The sequence below is a fragment of the Danio aesculapii genome, chromosome 25 (assembly GCF_903798145.1).
Source record: "Danio aesculapii chromosome 25, fDanAes4.1, whole genome shotgun sequence".
In the NCBI taxonomy this organism is placed as follows: domain Eukaryota; kingdom Metazoa; phylum Chordata; class Actinopteri; order Cypriniformes; family Danionidae; genus Danio; species Danio aesculapii.
Genome location: NC_079459.1, coordinates 6,348,896 through 6,370,001, shown reverse-complemented (window position 1 = coordinate 6,370,001; position 21,106 = coordinate 6,348,896). Strand labels below are relative to the sequence as shown.

General features: G+C 36.0%; 1 protein-coding gene across 1 annotated transcript; it reads left to right on the top strand.

Moving 5' to 3' along the window:
* The first annotated feature begins 6,582 nt into the window (after positions 1-6,582).
* Positions 6,583-20,277, top strand: tnni2a.1 (troponin I type 2a (skeletal, fast), tandem duplicate 1). The gene is made up of 7 exons (XM_056451488.1): positions 6,583-6,650; positions 11,279-11,310; positions 11,478-11,514; positions 17,923-18,051; positions 19,148-19,237; positions 19,322-19,498; positions 20,151-20,277. Exons 2-7 carry the CDS (start codon positions 11,303-11,305, stop codon positions 20,244-20,246), a joined length of 537 nt encoding a protein of 178 aa, XP_056307463.1. The 5' UTR covers positions 6,583-6,650; positions 11,279-11,302; the 3' UTR covers positions 20,247-20,277.
* The last annotated feature ends 829 nt before the right edge of the window (positions 20,278-21,106 follow it).

Genomic DNA, 21,106 nt, shown 5'->3' with positions numbered 1-21,106 from the left:
TTTTAAGCGAATCAAAAAAGTTTTTTTTTTAATTGCCTAAGACCAGAATTGGTGTTGTTCAATACTTTTGGGACAAATTTGATGAAAAGTTGAAGATAAAGATCCACTTCAAATGTTGACTACTATAGTAAAACACATGACATCTGTACATAAAATTAAAGGGGTGGTCCACTACGATTGAATTCAATAATTTTTTAAACAAACGTAATTGTAGCTGTGTGAACATAAACAACATCTCTGAATGTAATATGCTCACAGTTCAATGCAAAGGGAAAGCCTACAGCGAACAAAGTCTGGGGACTGCAAAAAAATACATCCAGGTTAATGAAGTCATAAACTCTTCGGGTTTATGCACATTCACCATGAGCAAACATCCTGCGCAGCGAAGGGCCTGGCCAGAGGTGCTATAATGTTATAGTAGTGGAAACTAAAATGCCATCCAAATGCTGCTATTTCCACAGAGCTTGTTCTGATTCTGTATTTGTATGTTCCAGAGATATATAAAAAAAGATATAGCTCCAGCATTTGACAAAGGACAGCTTTCAGAAACTCTCTCAGTTCAGTGCTGGATTTGGCTAAAAACTCCTCAAAGGAGCAGCATATAATAGCCACAACCTGTAAGTATTTTAATTAGTTAAAATTGATCTATTACATGTATAGTTTCTATCATTAACGGTATAATAATAATAATTCCTTACAGTTATATAGCGCTTTTCTGGGCACTCAAAGCTCTTTACGCATGGGGGGAATCCACCACCAGTGTGCAGCATCCACCTGGATGATGCGAAGGCAGCCATTTTGCGCCAGACCACATGATGAAGCCAATTGTGATATGGGGATGGTTAGGACACCATGATGGACTGAGGCCAGTGGGCAGATTTGGCCAGGATGCCGGGGTTAAACCCCTACTCTTTTTTTGAGGGACATCCTGGGATTTTTAATGACCACAGAGAGTCAGGACCTCAGTTTAACGTCTCATCCAAAAGACAACGCTCACTGAGCAGTATAGAGTCCCTGTCACTATACTGGGGCATTAGGACCCACAAAGACCACAGGTTGGGCGCCCCCTGCTGGCCTCACTAACACCACTTCCGGCAGCAACCTAGGTTTCCCATGTGGTCTCCCATCCAGGTACTGAGCGGGCACAGCCCTCCTCAGCTTCAGTGGGTGACCATGTGAGAGTTGCAGAGAGCTAGCTGCTAGTATCTTATAGCAAGGATGTAAACAAGGATGTAAACAATGGGAAATGCTGTTTGGCACCGCTAACAATTTAGCTACAAATTCATATTTATCAGTCAAACCCCTGTAAACACCCACAATCTTCAGTGTCTTTCTGTACGCCGCTTTCCCTGCATTCTGGTTCTACATATCAAATAACAAAATCGCAAAAGATATGTGAACGTTTCATATGACTAACACATGTTTATTCTGAATATATGTGAAAGACACTTTTAGGTCTTTCAGGTTTTGTTTTAGAGAGCAGGCGTGAGGTTCAGCTGAGTTCTTTTCATTTTCTGTCTGATTCAGGCTCAAACTGATACGGCTAACAGTTACACTGACTGACAGTATTTACTCAACAGAAGCAAAGCGCATACTAGTAGAGGCGTGATCCTTTTCCTGATGATGTCACAGCATCTATATATCTATCTATCTATCTATCTATATATATATATATATATATATATATATATATATATATATATATATATATATATATTTATATATATATATAAACAACGTTGGTGACACGGTGGCTCAGTAGTTAGCACTGCTGCCTCACAGCAAGAAGGGTTGGTTCTAACTGGGTCAGTTGGCATTTCTGTGTGGAGTTTGCATGTTTTCCCTGTGTTCGCGTAGGTTTTCTCCGGGTGCTCCCGTTTCCCCCACAGTCCAAAGATATCAGAATCAGAATCAGAATCAGTTTTATTGCCAAGTGTGCTTCACACACACAAGGAATTTGTTTTGGCTACAGAAGCTTCCAGTGTACATAAAGTGACATGTGACAACACAAAATAATCTGAAAAAATAAAATAATAATAATAAAAAATGATGAACATTAAACAGATGCGGTTAGTGAAGAAACCTGGATGTTGAGTTGTATGTACAGATTGTTATAAATATACAGGTTACAAGGTGCTGTGTACAAGTGCGAATGTAGAGAGTATTGCATTGTATATTGATATAAGGTGCTGTGTACAAGTGCGTATGAGAAAGTATTGTACATATTTATTGCACAGTAGGGGAATATTTAACTGTTCATAAGGTAGACAGCCTGAGGAAAGAAACTTTTCCTGTGTCTGGCTGTTTTTGTGCTTGGTGCTCTGAAGCGCCGACCAGACGGTAACAGTTCGAACAGGTAGTGTGCTGGGTGTGAGGCGTCCAGAGTGATTTTGCGAGCCCTTTTACTCACTCTTGAAGTGTAGGAAGGGTAGTGCCAGTGATTCGTTCAGCAGTCCGGACTATTCGCTGTAGTCTACGGAGGTCAGTTTTGGCAGCTGAGCCGAACCAGACGGTGATTGAAGTGCAGAGGATGGATTGGATGACAGCTGAGTAGAACTGTACGAGCAGCTCCTGTGGCAGGTTGAACTTCCTCAGCTGACGAAGGAAGTACAGTCTCTGCTGGGCTTTCTTCACAATAGAGTCTATATGAGTGTCCCACTTTAGATCCTGAGAGATGGTGGTGCCCAGGAACCTGAATGACTCTACTGCAGCCACAGTGCTGTTCATGATGGTGAGTGGGGGGAGTGCAGGGGGGTTTCTCCTGAAGTCCACTATCATCTCCACTGTTTTGAGCGTGTTCAGCTCCAGGTTGTTGTATCTGCACCATAACGCCAGCCGCTCCACCTCCTGTCTGTATGCAGACTCGTCACTGTTCTGGATGAGGCCGATAACAGTAGTGTCGTCTGCAAACTTAATGAGTTTGATGGAGGGGTCTTTTGCAGTGCAGTCGTTGGTGTACAAGGAGAAGAGCAGTGGAGAAAGAACACATCCCTGGGGGGCACCAGTGCTGATGGTGCGGCTGTCGGATGTGATTTTGCCCATTCTGACTAGCTGCTGTCTATCTGTCAGAAAGCTGGTGATCCATTGACAGACAGAGCTAGGAACAGAGAGCTGGGCCAGTTTGTACTCAAGCAGTGATGGGACGATGGTGTTAAAGGCAGAACTGAAGTCCACAAACAGAATCCTTGCGTAGTTCCCTGGTTTGTCCAGATGTTGTAGGGTATAATGCAGTCCCATGTTGACTGCATCATCCACAGACCGGTTTGCTCTATAGGCGAACTGCAGGGGGTCCAGCAGGGGTCCAGTGATGTCCTTCAGATATGCTAGCACCAGTCTTTCGAATGACTTCATGGCCACAGATGTTAAGGCCACAGGTCTGTAGTCATTGAGTCCTGTGATCTTTGGCTTCTTTGGGATTGGGATGATGGTGGAGCGCTTAAAGCAGGATGGAACTTTGCGCTGTTCCAGTGATCTATTGAAGATATGGGAGAAAATGGGAGCCAGCTGGTCAGCGCAGGTTCTCAGACAGGCTGGTGAGACACCATCTGGCCCTGGTGCTTTCCTTCTCTTCTGTTTACTGAAGATCTGACGCACATTTTCCTCACTGATCTGAAGAGCAGGGGGGGAGAGGAAGATGGCTGGAGGTGTTGATGGCTGTGTAGGGCGATGGTCCGGGCTGTGTTGATGTGGTGTTGATGGCTGTGTAGGGAGATGGTCCGGGCTGTGTTGATGTGGTATTGATGGCCGTGTAGGGCGATGGTCCGGGCTGTGTTGATGTGGTGTTGATGGCTGTGTAGGGAGATGGTCCGGGTGGGTGTGAGGTGTCTGGTCATAGGTGTCAAACCTACAGTAGAACATATTCAGCTCGTTTGCAATATGTTTATTGCTGTCGATACTGGGGGACGGTGTCTTGTAATTAGGGAAATCTTTTAAGCCTCTCCACACTGATGCAGGGTCGTTAGCTGAAAACTGGTTTTGCAGCTTTTTGGCATAGCTTTTCTTAGCCACACCAATCTCCTTTGTCAATGTGTTCCTGGCCCGATTGTACAGGATCCTGTCACCACTCCTGTAAGCATCCTCTTTGGCCTGACGAAGCTGTCTGAGTTTTGGTGTGAACCATGGTTTATCATTGTTAAATGACAAGTAGGTCCTGGTAGGGATGCATAACTCCTCACAGAAACTGATGTATGATGTTACAGTCTCTGTGAGCTCGTCCAGATCTGTGGCTGCAGCTTCAAAAACATCCCAGTCAGTGCATTCAAAACAGGCTTGTAAGACCTGCTCTGTGTCGTTGGTCCATCTCTTGACAGTCCTTAATACTGGCTTAGTAGTTTTAAGTTTTTGCCTGTAAGTTGGTATAAGATGAACCAGGCAGTGATCGGAGAGTCCTAGAGCTGCTCTGGCGACGGAGCGATATGCATCCTTTATTGTGGTGTAGCAATGGTCCAAAATTTTATTGCCTCTGGTGGGGCATGTAATGTGCTGTTTGAATTTAGGCAGCTCATGTGTGAGTTTTGCCTGATTAAAGTCCCCAAGTATGATAAAAGCAGAGTCCGGGTGTTGTTGTTCTGTCTCTGTGATCAGATCAGCCAGCTGTTGCAGTGCAGTACTCACGTGTGCTTGCGGTGGAATGTAAACACAGACGAGAATGAACGAGGAAAACTCTCTTGGTGAATAAAACGGCTTACAGTTAATGAAAAGCATTTCCACATCAGGACAGCACATCTTCTTTAACACAGTTACATCCGTACACCACCTTCTGTTGATGTAAAAGCATGTCCCACCACCGCGCGTTTTGCCCGTTGACTCCGTATCGCGATCTGCTCTGTACAGCTGAAAGTCCGGTAGGTTTAATGCGCTGTCCGGAATGGCTTCGTTTAGCCAGGTTTCCGTGAAACACAGGACAGCAGAGTTGTTAAAGTTCTTGTTTTTGCATGTGAGCAGAAATAGTTCGTCCATTTTGTTAGGAAGAGAGCGGAGATTCGCCAGGTGAATGCTGGGCAGCGCCGTTCTGAAGCCGCGCTGTCTTAGCCTGACGAGCGCGCCGGCTCGCTTCCCACGCTTGCGCGTCTTGTAGCGTTTCCACAATGCGGCTGCTCCGCCGACTACAATGTTCCGCAAAACGCCACAAAAATCAAAATCCAGTTCTTGATTAGTTGGTGTGCACTGCCGAATGTTCAGCAGCTCGTCCCTGGTGTAACTGATCGTGTTTGACAAACATAAAACAGGACAGACTAACAAAAACAGTGCAAACACTGGAGAGCCCCCCGCTGTACAGGTGACTTGAATAAACTAAATTGGCTGTAGTGTATGTGTGAATGAGTGTGTATGGGTGTTTCCCAGTACTGGGTTGCAGTTGGAAGCCCATCCGCTGTGTAAAACATATGGTGGATAAGTCGGCGGTTCATTCCACTCTGGCGACCCCTGATGAACAAAAAGAAAGCCAAAAAGACAATGAATGAATAAACAACATTGTTCTTTAAGTTTTCCTCGTCAGATCAGGGTGTGTATTTATTACACACAGTACGACACATGCGGGTTGAATTCCTGACTCTAATGGCAATAGACCTTACTGACTATAGCACCTTGACCTGACGCGGGAGAGAAGATGTAAGCAAACAAACACATTTTTTAAATATTTTTTCTTGGAGCTTTATATGATTGCAGTTGAGCCACTGAATTCACATGAAATATTTTGACAATATTTTTGGTTACTTTTCGAGACCTTGAATTTCTTGGAACCATTTTTGTTTATGGAGGATTTCTTCTAAAATATCTTAATTTGTATTCCAAAGATAAACGAAGGTCTCTGGGAATTCACTTTTGGCAGATCTAACCCTTTAAGTATACAGTAGTCTCCAGTTTTGATTGATGCAGCAACGCAAATAGATGTTGACAAGTGTCGGCATGTTTAGTGTTTCTTGTCTCTTAAGCTTGGATTTTTGCATTTTGATGGAAAAAAATGTGGTCATAAAGGACCCGTCCATTAAGAATGAGGGTACAACTATAGCCAACATATTAAAATCAAGATTTTCTACCAACTTTAGGACTGAAAATGAACATTTATTTTTGCTAAATTGTATCATATCTTAAATGATTCACATTTATTTACATTTGTTTTCTTTCTTAGTAACAAATGGGTAAAACCTGGTACTTTAGAAAATAGTGAGAAAATCTTTTTAATAAATAATCAAATAATTCTTTATTGATTTTATTAAAATACATATTTTAAACATTTCTGGAGAAAAAAATTCAATTGTTTTGATGTTTGACAAATTCTTAAATCACATTGCAATACATTATGCATGCATCATCTCTTTTTAATTCATCTTAAGCTCAGGAAATGTATTGTTTTATTATTGCAAAGTTCATTTACCCAGCTTCATGACTGGGCTTCTGTTTGTGGGATTAAAAATAAATTGCACAATCTATGAAGAGGTTATTTATATGGCGGGGTTTCAGATGTGGGATTTGATATTGTGTTTCAGGTGTGTGTGAGCCCATTGGTTCTCTGAATGCATCTACTTCCATAAAAAGTGAGATGGGATTTCCTTGGTCATAGGGGAATACAATATATACTTACATTGCCCACTCCCTGCAGAGACCCTTTCTTCCTCCATTCTTCTGGCTGCGTCTGCCTCAGCTTATAGGTAAGATGCTGTTTTCTCCATTTTTTGGAAGGGAATAATTCAACAAAATATTTCTATTTGTGATACCTTTTGAAGGTTCTTTTCTATTTTGTAGACACTATTTGAGATGAGTTTATTATTCCGCATGATTATGACTGCAATACTTATGCTCTGCTATAATATGATTGTTTAAACAATGTGCAAGCTGAGACTATCATCTTGAGGGTTTTTTATATTTTAAAAAAGTGTAAGCTATGATTAGTAATGTGATCACAAGAGTGACACTGATTTCATACAGCTTTACGTACGTTAACATTAATTGCGTAACATGGCACAATATTGCCTAATTGTTTTTCTGCTCTGAGCACAGCAACACTGAAGTGTTTTGTTCATAAATAATCTGCTTTGATTGAATCGAGCAGATCAAAAATTCAGCAATCCATTGCTGCTTCATTTTAAAATGAATCAGTTGTTTTGAACAAATCATTTGAATTAATGGTTTACTGAATCACTCGCTATAACAGGGACTTGTCACCACCTACTGGTGGCTTAGTGTTATTTATTTATTATTCATTTTTATAATTTTATTTTAAATGTACATGTTATGATATAGTTCAGTCATATCTTTTTAAAAATAGCATGTGAGCATGATCACAACGGAGATATTGAGTTCCTACATACTGATCGAGATACATTTTAGACATATAATTGCCTAATTATTTTTCGAGCTGAGCAACACTGAAGTGTTTTGTTTATAAATGAATCAAGTGGATTAAACACTCAGAAATCTATTCTTGCTTCATTTCTAAAGGAATCAGCTGTTTTGAACAAATCATTTGAATTAATGGTTTACTGAATCACTCGCTAAAACAGGGACTTGCCACTACCTACAGGTGGTTTTAGTGTTATTTAATTATCATGAATTTTTATTATTTTATTCAAAACGTATAAGTTATGATATAGTTTAGTAATAGCGTTTTAAAAATAGCATGCGAGCATGATCACAACGGAGATATTGAGTTCCTACATACTGATCGTGTTACATTTTAGACATATAATTGCCTAATTATTTTTCAAGCTGAGCAACACTGAAGTGTTTTGTTTATAAATGAATCTGTTTTGATTGAATCAAGTGGATTAAACACTCAGAAATCTATTCTTGCTTCATTTCTAAAGGAATCAGCTGTTTTGAACAAATCATTTGAATTAATGGTTTACTGAATCACTCACTAAAACAGGGACTTGCCACCACCTACAGGTGGTTTAAGTGTTATTTATTTATCATGAATTTTTATTATTTTATTTAAAACGTATAGGTTATGACATAGTTTATTAATAGCGTTTTTAAAATAGCATGCGAGCATGATCACAGCGACGATATTGAGTTCATACATACTAATCAAGTTACATTTTAGACACATTATTGCCTAATTATTTTTTCGAGCAGAGCAACACTGAAGTGTTTTGTTTATAAATGAATCTGTTTTGATTGAATCGAGTGATCAAACATTCAGCAATCCATTCCTGCTTTATTTCTAAAGGAATCAGCTGTTTTGAACAAATCATTTGAAATAGTGGTTTAATGAATAAGGGGACTTGCCCCCACCTACTGGTGGTTTAGTCTCATTTATTTATCCATAAAGGAATAAACCAGGCAATATTCCAGCACTAAAACACGCAAAAAAAAGTTTAATGATCATTATAGAAAAAAAGCCCAGCAATACTAAAAAAATAATTGACGTTTTTTTGTCAACAGCCTATCGCACACCCCTGTGCTTCATGGAATTTTTCTGAGCTTTGCAAACGCTTTGTTTATTCCTGAATATATATGTTGGTAAATCAATTACACTGCAAAAAGAGATATATTACTTTACTTAAATAAGTGAGTAAACACTTTGTATTAAAAGTGACAAGTTCACTTCATTTCACCTTACTTGACTTTACCTAAAATTCTCTCATCATTTACTGATCATCCACTTGTTCGAAACCTGTTTGACTGTCTTTCTTCTGTTGAACACAAACAAAAATATTCTGAAGTAAGTTGGAATTGACTTCCATAGTACTTGTTTTTCCTGTTGAAGTCAGTGGTTGCAGGTTTTCAGCTTTCTTCAAAATATCTTCTTTTGTGCTCAACAGAATAATAATAAAAAAAACTCTAAGGTTTGGAACCACTTGAGGGTGAATAAATAGTGACTACATTTATGATTTGGGTGAACTATTCCTTTTTAAAAAAGTGAGTTTTCCTTTTGTAACTTTTAAGTAAAGTCAACTAATCATATTTTAAAAGCAATGCGTTTACTCACTTTAAAAGTAACGTCAACTAATCGCTTATTTACAGTTTCAGTCTTCATTATTTTATTCGTCATGAGACATAAATTTTGAATCATTACTTGAAACCGCTATTTGAAAATCACTCTACCTATTTTGGGAAACACATTTGGTTGCTGAAAGATAATGTGTTGATTTGAGTTTTGGAAACTCGATCCGTTTTGGCTTTTAGGATTAGAAGGTGATATGCTTGTGTTTATCGTGCTGTCAAGAACTAATCTTTAAATAAATGAATAACGCTTCAGCTGGCGTGTCTAAAATGATGCCCAGGGATCTCTTTGGTGCTTTAAACAATGATGCTATGGCTTAAATCCGGGATATTAGCATTGTTCAAATGTAAAGGTCTTTACTACATTACTTACTCATATTATCACAATGCTACTCATTGTCAAACATTGTCAGACTTTAGACCTGGCATAGCAATATGCATTTTGAAAATAAGCCTACACTATGAATCTAGAAATAGATTAGAGAGTTGGTTATTATTTATCTTTAAGCTAATAATAAGATACTCTTTATTCCTAATAGGGAAATTCATTTTGCACAAGTAATATTTAATGTTATTCCATGTGTATTTGTAATAATATAATATAATATAATATAATATAACATAATATAATATAATATAATATAATATAATATAATATAATATAATATAATATAATATAATATAAAATATTATAATATAATATAACATAACATAATATAATATAATATAATATAAAATATTATAATATAATATAATATAACATAATATAATATAATATAATATAATATAATATAATATAATATAATATAATATAATATAATATAATATAACATAATATAACATAATATAACATAATATAACATAATATAATATAATATAATATAATATAATATAAAATATTATAATATAACATAACATAACATAATATAATATAATATAATATAATATAAAATATTATAATATAATATAATATAACATAATATAATATAATATAACATAATATAATATAATATAATATAATATAAAATATTATAATATAATATAACATAACATAATATAATATAATATAAAATATTATAATATAATATAATATAATATAATATAATATAATATAATATAACATAACATAATATAATATAATATAATATAATATAATATATTATAATATAATATAATATAACATAATATAATATAATATAATATAATATAATATAATATAATATAACATAATATAATATAATATAATATAATATAATATAACATAATATAACATAATATAACATAATATAATATAATATAACATAATATAATATAATATAAAATATTATATTATAATATAATATAATATAACATAATATAATATAATATAATATAATATAATATAATATAACATAACATAATATAATATAATATAATATAATATAATATAATATAATATAATATAACATAACATAATATAATAAGTTTTATTAAGACAGGTTTAGGTGAATTTGATGATATTGTGTTACACTGCAAGAATTTCTGAGTTTTCTGCCCATGTATGATGGTTCTTTACTGATAATTTTTGTAAAAAATCATTTGGTATTACATTAAAGTTGCCGTCATGCTTTGAGTTGTTGTGTTAGATCGGTTTCAGAGGATTGGGAGGAAAGGAATAGAGCCAGGGTCATGCTTTTGATTGTCATCCAGAAACAGGTTTAGAACAGATCTCAGGAGATGGTGAACCTTCTGCCCCAAAATAGTGAATGATTCATTTTGAACCTAAGTGTCAATCGCTGCCTTATTTGAACATAATGACCATTGGCCAGATTATTTACTCGTCATTTAGCAGATGCTTTTGACAAAAAAAAATTGCAGAGCCCTTCTCAATGAAACAATGTTATAAGGATATTTTTTTAATTCTGAAAAAGTGGTTGAGAATAAATATAAAATGCCCACTGAATTATATTATATTATATTATATTATATTATATTATATTATATTATATTATATTATATTATATTATATTATATTATATTATATTATATTATATTATATTATATTATACATTTGGAATGATGTTATTATATAATAATATTATATATTACAAGAATATATTGTATTATTAAAAATAAATTAGTTAATTAAATATGACAATGTAAACCCTGCCACTATATCAATGCATGCTTAATATCAGAATAGGTTTGTTTTTCATGTTTACTTTTCTAATTTTTAATTAAACTACAAAACATGCTTACAAACACTAATAAATTTTTTTTTTAAATCAATCATTTGCACATTGTAATATTACCAGTTCTTTAACACAATCATAACTTGTGTATTATTTCACAGGGGCAAAAACAAAATTCAGTCAAGATGTCGGAGTGAGTACATATTTTGATTTTCCTTTTTTAATCGTCATCAGTTTTGCATTTATAATACTATATTTTTGGATAGTTTTGTATACATATGCAGTGTCTTGTGATTTCTATGATTATCTGCTTTAACAATGTATTTTAATGACTGATCTCAACATTTTATAACACCTCAGGAAAAAGATGTCATCGAGTCGCAAGCATCATCTAAAGGTACTATGTGACTCAAATTGAAACTTATTGTTCGTTGTGTAATTAACTGGACTGTATAGTATACAGAAAGAGGAACACAACAAATGTACAATAAAATCTTCCCTAACCTCTACACTGTAAATGTCCTAAACACAACTTTGACAGTTTTGTAAACATCTGGCAAACTAGCAGTCGCACGAGAAGTTTTGTTTGTTGCTTGTTGACTTTATTTGTCCCCGTAAGGAAATTTCATTTGCAACATACACTCACAGAGACTTCTGACATTTCACAACATTTGTCATATAAATATATATATGACAAATGTAAATCATTTAAGAACATGGAACCCCTACTCTAAATAAATATCGTCTACTAGCCATCAACTTAGAGGTAGGAGGAATTTAAAAACTACATTTCTTGGGGTTTGAATTATAAAATTTTTCCTATTTCTTACACACCTGGGAACACAATATCGGCGACCTGATAGTAACAATTGGAAGGTGTTTGATAAAGGATGTCTATCATCATTGACAATCATGATAGCCCTATTTAGTACTCTTTCTTTGTATATACTATCGATGCTCTTTAGTTTTATTCCCAACAACTTACTGGCTGTTGTTACCACCTTCCCCAGTGACCTCTTCTAGGCCTCAGAAGCATTTCCATACCAACAGATGACACAAAATTTTGCAATACTTTCAAAAAAGCACTAAAGACAGTAATTTCTTAAAGAAGTACATTCTCTGTTGAAGCTTTTTCCTTACACAATCCGTCCATACCTATTTCAGGGTATTGTCCAACATCACACCCAAATATTTATAATTTGTTACTAACTGAATTTGCTCCCCATGAATTAATGTGGGATGAGTTTTGTTTTGTGTTCTCTTAAAAACCCTCTCCTTAGTTTTAGAAATGTTTAGGAGGAGGTTTGAATTTTCACACCAGTTTAAAAAGAAGTCAAGAACAGGGCAGTGTTCTTCCTCCTCTTCATTTAAAAGGCTCACCAAAGCGGTATCATCTGCATACTTTACAATATATCTATATTTAAATGAACTTATAGAATTTATATATAAAATAAATAATAACAGAGATAAAGCACAACCCTGGGGAGCTCCAACTGAAATACATATCCTTTCTGTAATAAAATCTCCCATTTTAACCTGTTGGATTCTAGTGCTAAGAAAATTGTTCACCCAGGCAATCATTTTGTTGTCAAAAGTGCCACCATGGCACACCACATCTTTACATTGTTTTCTATTTGCCGCAGACAGAAACCGAATGGTGCTGTGATGTGCATTCACTCATAGAAAACAAATTTTTGTCTTTAAAATATCTCTGTTAGTAATCGTACAGGTGCAGATATATCTGCAACAGCTCTGCTACTTACTCATGCTGCTAAAGCCTAACTTACGCTACAGGATTTTAAACATGATTAGCAAGTTAACGAGCTTGCCGACAGATCGGACTGTAACTGGGGTAAAATCTGTGAGTATTACTACTGTGTGAACTACTGAACGACACATCAAAGACACTCGCTGACTCATCACCTTGCAGTATCAATCCAATATCTAGCATGCTAAATATTCCAGAAATTCCAGAACGCTTATCATAAGAAATATTATTGAGGATTATAGATTATAGCCAAATTTAACGTTTTTAGAGTTTTTTTTTTAAAGCATTACAGTAAAACATGAACGCGGTTATGAATATATTAAAACATGTGCTTGTTTGTTGTGAAAATTTGTAATAATGACAAAAAATACAAATTTGTGGATCTCCTTACTTCTGGGTGCAGCTATCCTGCCGTTGTCGCTGGTGTATTCTGGGAAAATTTCTTACCCCTTGGTTTCGAGTGTGGTCCTGAAAAATCTCAGTTTGAAAAGGTATTTCTATCCCTTCCTCTTAGCCCTACGTCTTCAAGTTAAAGAGAATTGGGACACCCCTACCCCTTCACGGGAACGTGCAAAACAAGGGGTAGGGTTAAATGGAAGGGCTAAGGGGTAGAATTGGGATTGGGCCTAAAGGTGTTTAGGAGCCAAAACTAACTCCCCCAAAAGTTAGCTTTGATAAGCTGTTTTGAACTGCTGAACAAACTCAAAACGAACTTTGCTTTGTCTGGATTTTTTTATAAAATGACATTTCAGCTTATTTTTTTTAATTTTGTTTGGAGTATATTGGGACACAAAGTAATGTAAACAGTGCCATAAAGTGGATTTGTCATCAGAAACGTGCATTAAAAGGTACGCAGAGCAACATATTTTTTTTGTTTTGCAAAAGTGCCAGTGTGATATTACACTTAGTGCAGTTTGAAACCCATAGCCTCTCTTATTAAATTATCTCTAATGTGCATGCTATATAAAAGTAATTCAATGCCCAATACACACACAGCGCAATTCTCTTTCATTGTGATTAAGCAAATTGCTTAAAATGTGTTTTGACCATAGACTGTAAAAGATATGGACGTAGTATCCATGACGTCACTTATTGGTTTCTGAAGAACGCAAATGAAGCTACAAGTAGGCGTGGCTAATCATCGTCATTTTGTTTGCGCGTCATCGCACCAACCGCAGGATACCAAACAAGGGCAAAGAGGAGAGCGTAAGGGGAGCTACAGACGCCTGCTAGCATTTTGCTTAGACAGCAAATTTCTTTGATAGAAACGCTTAATACTTCATTACCTGCGACTCATTTGTGTTCTGACCACATGTGCTTGGTTGTACACTATATCAATAAAGTGTTTAGTCTTTAAAAAAAACTGTTGTAATACATTGAGCCACTAAACATTGTTCGTATGATGGTTTTCTACAGGATGAAATTACTTCAAAACACTTAAAATACAGTCTGTGTTAGTAAATGCAAGGCTAATTACGAAATCCAGGCATAACACTGTATGACAAGTTTCAGATGACTGTTCAATAGTCTACAGCTAATCAATCTGTCAGATTCTGGAGTGCATTACAGCTCTAAAGAAAATTATAAATGATAAATGATCTTAAATAAAAAAACAAATACATTTATAGAGATGGTATATAAGGATATAATTTCACTCACCTGGGAAATGGAGGCAACTTAAATGGTTTGTGAGCACAATTAAGTGCACACAGCGTGCCATAATATTTGATAATTGAAATAATCCCAAAAGGGATACTGTGTAAAGTCACATAAAACAAAACAAAAATACGATGTCTACTGTATGCCGAGTTCAGCAAGACCTAGCTGTCACTCAAGTGGCCACGCCCTTAATTGTGCAGACTTACTATAACCGAATAAAGACGAAACGCATTATAATGAGTTATAGAAAAATTCAACCCCACACAGTTGTCATGAAAGGTAATGTTCACTATATACACTAAAACCATCTTTTGTACCAGGCTGTAAACATGTTTTTTATCAGCTGTAAAAATGGCCAATTTAGCGTTGCAGTCAGTGAACATCTGGAGTTTATGTAGCCAGCCCCCAAAGGCGAGTCGATGAATTGCAGTTTCAGCTACTTCCGTGTTGACTTCACGAGGGAGAGCGGGAGGTTGCCGCTTGGTTTGACACATAGTTGCAATTGAATAAATATAAGTTACATCAATTTTGAAGAATAACTAAAAGTATGTGGCTTGCTGATCAAGATGGATTAGCTGGTTCTTAGTGAAAGCATCAATCTCTTCAAAACAAATATACTCTCGTGTAAGCCAGGGGTGCCCAACCCTGTTCCTGGAGATCTGCCTTCCTGCAGAGTTCAGCTGCATCCTTGATCAAACACACCTGTCTGCTTAGTTGGTTTAGTTGTGTTTGATTAGGGTTGGAACTAAACTCTTCAGGAAGGTGGATCTACAGGAACAGACATGAGAACCTCTGATGTAAGCCATCCAGGGGCGTAGCGGACATTTTACAAGGGGGGGCTGTATGAGATCATACGTTCATATAATTGTTTCTAAATGGTCTGTCTCTAAAAGTGAGGTTGCTACGCCCCTGAAGCTACCACTTGCAAAATGATCTGTGACTGTCAATAGTATGTACATACTAAATGTAGTCAACAAATGGCAAATTATTTTTCATCAGAATCAGAAAGAGCTTTATTGCCAGGTATGTTCACACATACGAGGAATTTGTTTTCGTGACAGAGCTTCTACAGTGCAGCAGGATAACAGAGACAGGACAAAAAACAGATAATAAATATATTTTAAAAAATATATATTTAAAATGAAAATTTCTAATGGACATATTTTTGATATAATGGCAACACGGTGGCACAGTAGGTGTTCTCCCTGCGTTCGTGTGGGTTTCCTCCGGGTGCTCCGGTTTCCCCCACAGTCCAAGGACATGCGGTTTAGATGAATTGGGAAGGCTAAATTGTCTGTAGTGTATGAGTGTGAATGAGTGTGTGTGGTTGTTTCCCAGAGATAGGTTGCAGCTGGAAAGGCATCTGCTGCGTAAAACATATGCTGGATAAGTTGGTGGTTTATTCCGCTGTGGCGACCCCGGATTAATAAAGGGATTAAGCCAAAAAGAAAATGAATGAATGAATGAATGAATATTTTTGGTATACGTTATGAATTTCTAAAAAATATATTCTGTAATGTGTATTATTAACTTTTCCGAGTAAATCTTGACCCAACTATAAGATTCATAATATGAAATCACGCAATGACAAAAACACTTTCTATTTTGGTGGCATTGGCCAATTGCTAATTGCTTTTGAAACATAGATAAGATGTTTTTGGTGAGACAGACATGGAATATAACATTCTGGTGTGTTAGGAAACACTTGTGACAATTAAACTTGCAGTTTAAAATTGTATGTATTCATACAAATTAGCCACTTTACTGACAATATGTAAAATTGTTACATTGCCTTATGAAATTGGGCTTGCAATTGACCCTTCGCTAAGCCACACCCAAAAACCGCCATCCACCAATCGTGGCATTTTTTCCCTTTTCAAAACCAAAAACCCAAGAGGAGAAAAGCCAGCATGGATTAAGCTGTGTGAGGGGCGCTAAAGGAGCGGAGTTAAATTGGTTTTGTTTTGATATTCCTGACACATTCAGTGATAGACTGGCGGCAAAATTTCACACACCTCTTACCCTAAACAGATCTAAACTAAGTTTCCTACAAAAATACAAAGAAGATTATGTTTCACAGCTGTCTTTTTCTTTTTTTTTTTGCTCGATATTATGAGTAATGCTCCGTTTAAGCCTTCGCCATAGTAACGTTAGTCATACTAATAGTGAATAGGTCATAATGACATGAGTTATTGATCTGGAAAATACGAATCTTTACTGAACTTCATATTTCCATCTATTTTAAGCTATGAATATTTTAAATTACAAATCAACAGAACAAAACAGAGATGTGATCACAAACTGAGCACTTGCGATCAATATACTTTACCAGCAGCTGTTTTCAGTCATTTATAAAGAGCACACAAACATACTGACAGTAATAGGTAACTTACTGTACATTGGTATGGGTCAATGATGCTAATATTCGGCACAAATCCATCAATTCCTGGCTGTTCTTTCTATGAATGAACTCCGTAAAAGCTCTGTCCATGCGTGTTTCCTCGTCGGTCAGTAACACTTTATTTCAGTGCACAACAATTAATATATCAGGCTTTTTGGCAAAAAATAGAGAAATTACAGTTTAATTTGTTATTATTAGATCATTTTTAAATTTCACCTCTCCTGCTGAGCCTAAGCTAAGCTGCTGAATGGTTAGCGTATGTGGCGGCTAGGCTAAGCTAGCTTCAATTTTGTATTATTCTCTAATCGGTTGCCTATTATGTCTTGAATATACCCCTGTAATGCACACTGCAGTCCTTTTTCGTCTGGCTTTCTCGAATATCTCCCCTGTTTGCCAAAAATGACATTATATCCCTGGCAATGTCTTACACTGACACATTGTAAAAGCCGTGCCAGGCACGAAAGCTTGACAGGCGTAGCAACAGTAACTAAGGAGGGCGGGGCTTACTGAAGGGTCAATTCCTTAGTAGTATTTCCTGTATTTGTATTTCTACAGTAATTCCTTTTTTGCTTTGTGCCCATAGTGTATTTCTGTTTGTTTATATCAAAGTAACATTGTAGTTATTTGTCAGACCACTATGCAAATAGCAGTAAATCATATGTAGTTCTTTCAACCAATTTCCCACATAATGTGCATTATTCTTCAATTAAATACAGTAAATGATGCGTCATGTTATTTTGACAACATGACAAAGCATTTTGACTGTCTGTTAATTGATCAATGACAAAGGAATTTTTTATTTCAACTCACTTCTGAAAGATGAGCTAGAGTTTTAGTGTAAATTAATCCATTATGTAGTTTTGTTTGAGAAATGCACAAACCTCTTTGCAAATATTAATGATGATTTGAAAAAATATACCAATGTGACAGAAAAACTGTAATTAGTCACAACAATCCCCATCATCTTTATGTTCCAGAGCTTGATGCTTTCCATCGCTAAGGGTTTACTGGAGCAGGAGGTAAATGACATAGAGGTGGAGAGGCAGAGATACATGGCAGAAACCTGTCAGCCTCTTTCCCTACCTGGATCCATGCAAGCATTACAGGTACCAGACAATACAATCACATCAGAAAAAAAACATAATAATAAATAAATAAGTGTATGACTCTCTATATAGGTAATGTATTGTGTAAGGTGTGGGTCACCAAATTTGCTCCTGGAGGGCTGGTGTCCTGCAGAATTTAGCTCCCACTCTAATCAAACTAATTAAGGTGTTACTAGGTATACTTGAAACTTCCAGGAAAATGTGTTGAGGTAAGTTGGAGCTCAATTCTAGACCTCCAGGACCAAGATTGGTGACCCCTGGTGTAAGGGATAAAGTACATCTAGCACAGCATTCATCTTGACATCGCGAAACATGAGAGGGGTCACTTGATGATTCTCATTGGATTGCGCCCCCTGGGTTATTACACTAGATTAACGTCACAGCAAAAGCGTTAGTTGCAGAATATTGATTTTAAGGCACAGTGTTAAACTTTGACACCTTTACATCACTCACCTACATTAAAAATAAAGCCCACGACTGAACATGGATGATGATCTCCAAGTGGCGGTCACCAAAATTAAACTAAGAAAAGTCTTGTGCTGTAAACATTGTGCCCACCATTCTCATTAAGTGAGTTTAATGTTAAATTCCACAAATTAATAATGACTATAAAAAATGATATGGTCGTTAGACTGTTGCACTTTTTTGGGTTGTCAATAAGCTCATGTTTATATAGTTCCTACTGGTGAGTGTGCACCATTGTGTGCAATATTTGTATGTTTATAACCACCTCCGAGCATAGTGGGGGTCCTGAGTCACTGGAGTTGTTATTTTAGGGGTCGCAGGCTGAAAAGTTTGAGAACCCCTGGATTACATGACTGTTTTTTGATGGCAATATTCGATGTCAATGTGATCAAACAATTAGCATTTTTAACATATTTTTTAATGTTGTTTTTATATCAAAATGCCCACATGGATGCAGTTGTTCAGACAGAATAAAGCATGATAAATATATCAGGAACTTTTGCATTAGACTGAAAAAAACAACCGGCTAGATGTACATTATCCCACTTATTAGACCAATCAGAATAATGTGTTCAAGAAAGCCATGCAATAAAAATAGATAAATAATACTTATCATCTCTATTGTTTATAGGAACTGTGCAGAGATCTTCATCGAAAAATTGATGTCATTGATGAGGAAAGATATGATCTGGAAATGAAAGTCAACAAAAGTGCAAAGGAGGTAAGACATCTAATTTTTATTCCAATCCAATTTGTATTTGATCTTGTAATTTCTGTACTAACCGACTTTACTGACTGACTGCAGATAGAAGACCTGAATATCAAAGTTATTGACCTGAAGGGCAAGTTCAAGAAGCCAACGCTGAGGAAAGTGCGCATGTCCGCCGATCAGATGCTTCAGGCTCTGCTGGGCTCCAAACACAAGGTCTCTCTGGACCTGAGAGCAAACCTGAAACAAGTCAAGAAGGAGGTCAAAGAGGAGGTGAGCATTTAAACTGCATTTTCCACAAATTCCTCATGATTTATGAATTTCTTTGTCAAAAAGAGTGAAAGATGCTCATCATAATTCCTCAAAGGTGACTTATTATGTCTTTTTACAAGGTCTAAAATAAGTCTCTGATGTCCCTAGAGTGTGTATGTGACATTTCAGCTCAAAATACTCCACAAATAATGTTTTATAACCCATTAAAACTGTCCCTCTTTTGCTTTGATTCTAATTGTGCTGTTTTGGTGACTGCCACTTTAAATTCAAGTGAGATTGTACTCCCAGCCCTCTTTTCAAAAGATGGCAGAGCTACAAATGCCTGTGTGTCAGCATAGTGGCAAATTCAGAAACAAGATATTAACATCCTATGTCAATGAGGGAGATCCTAACTAATGGGCAAGAACTTTCCCTCCTCCGGTGACATGTACAACATAGAGAATTTCAATCAAAGTGTTTCTGCATGACTGTTTTATGAACTGTGTTTTTAAGAAATAAAATTAATACATTTTTACCATTAAAAGTTGGTTATACTCACTGACTGTTGCCACACAATTGTTTAAACCCCTTATAAAAGTGATTTTTGCATATTTGGCCCCCCTTTAATATATTTGCTCAATAATTAAATGTTACATGTATGTACTCTTCATAGGATAAAGAACTACGTGATGTTGGTGACTGGCGTAAAAATGTTGAAGACAAGGCTGGCATGGACGGCAGGAAGAAGATGTTTGAAGCTGAGGCTTAAATTTAGCTTTAGTTCATTATGCTGCTTAATTATTTTTTAGCTTACAAGAAACTGTTTGTGTACATGAAACACAAATATAAATTCGCTATTATGAGAAAATTGTAGCTATCAAATATAAAAAATATTTATTTTTTAGTTTTCTGTTTAACATTGAAACTGAAGTATGCATTATCAGCCCATGTATCAAAGTCTTACACAGTCATTAAATCAATTTAGGAAGAATGAAGTCCTGTGATTATTCTGCAGTGGTGGAAAAAGTACTGAAAAAAAAATATCTGTTGTAAATATTACTCAAAGTATGAGTAAAATAACCTTTCAAAAGTATTCAAGAGTAGTGAGTATTACGCTGTAAAAAGCTGATGCATTTGCATGTAATTTGTGCATGTGTGTAAACGTAACATTCTGTAGTGCATTTAGTTATTGCCCAGCAGGCACACATCATAAGACGTCATTATTAGGTTAGATTTAGGTTATGTTAGGTGACAAAAATTCAATGTCTAGCCAACTTCTAAAAACAACGTTATTTTGACGTCCAATAATTTTGTAAAATGACATTGATATTTGGTTGATTTTAGGTTGTGTTGGAAAGTGACCAAAATCCAAGGTCGAGCCAACATCTTAAACCAACGTCATATTGATGCCAAATCCTGACATTTATTTGGCAGGTATGGCAACCAAAATCCAACATCTGATAGACGTCATAGTGGTAACATCCACACAACGTCAAGCTGTAACATCATTAGACATTGATATTTGGTTGATTTAAGGTTGGACGTTGAGTTCTGACGTCAACTCGATTTTCATTTCCAAACAAAACGCAGCGTCCTCACGATGTTGGGGTACAACATCAATCTGATGTC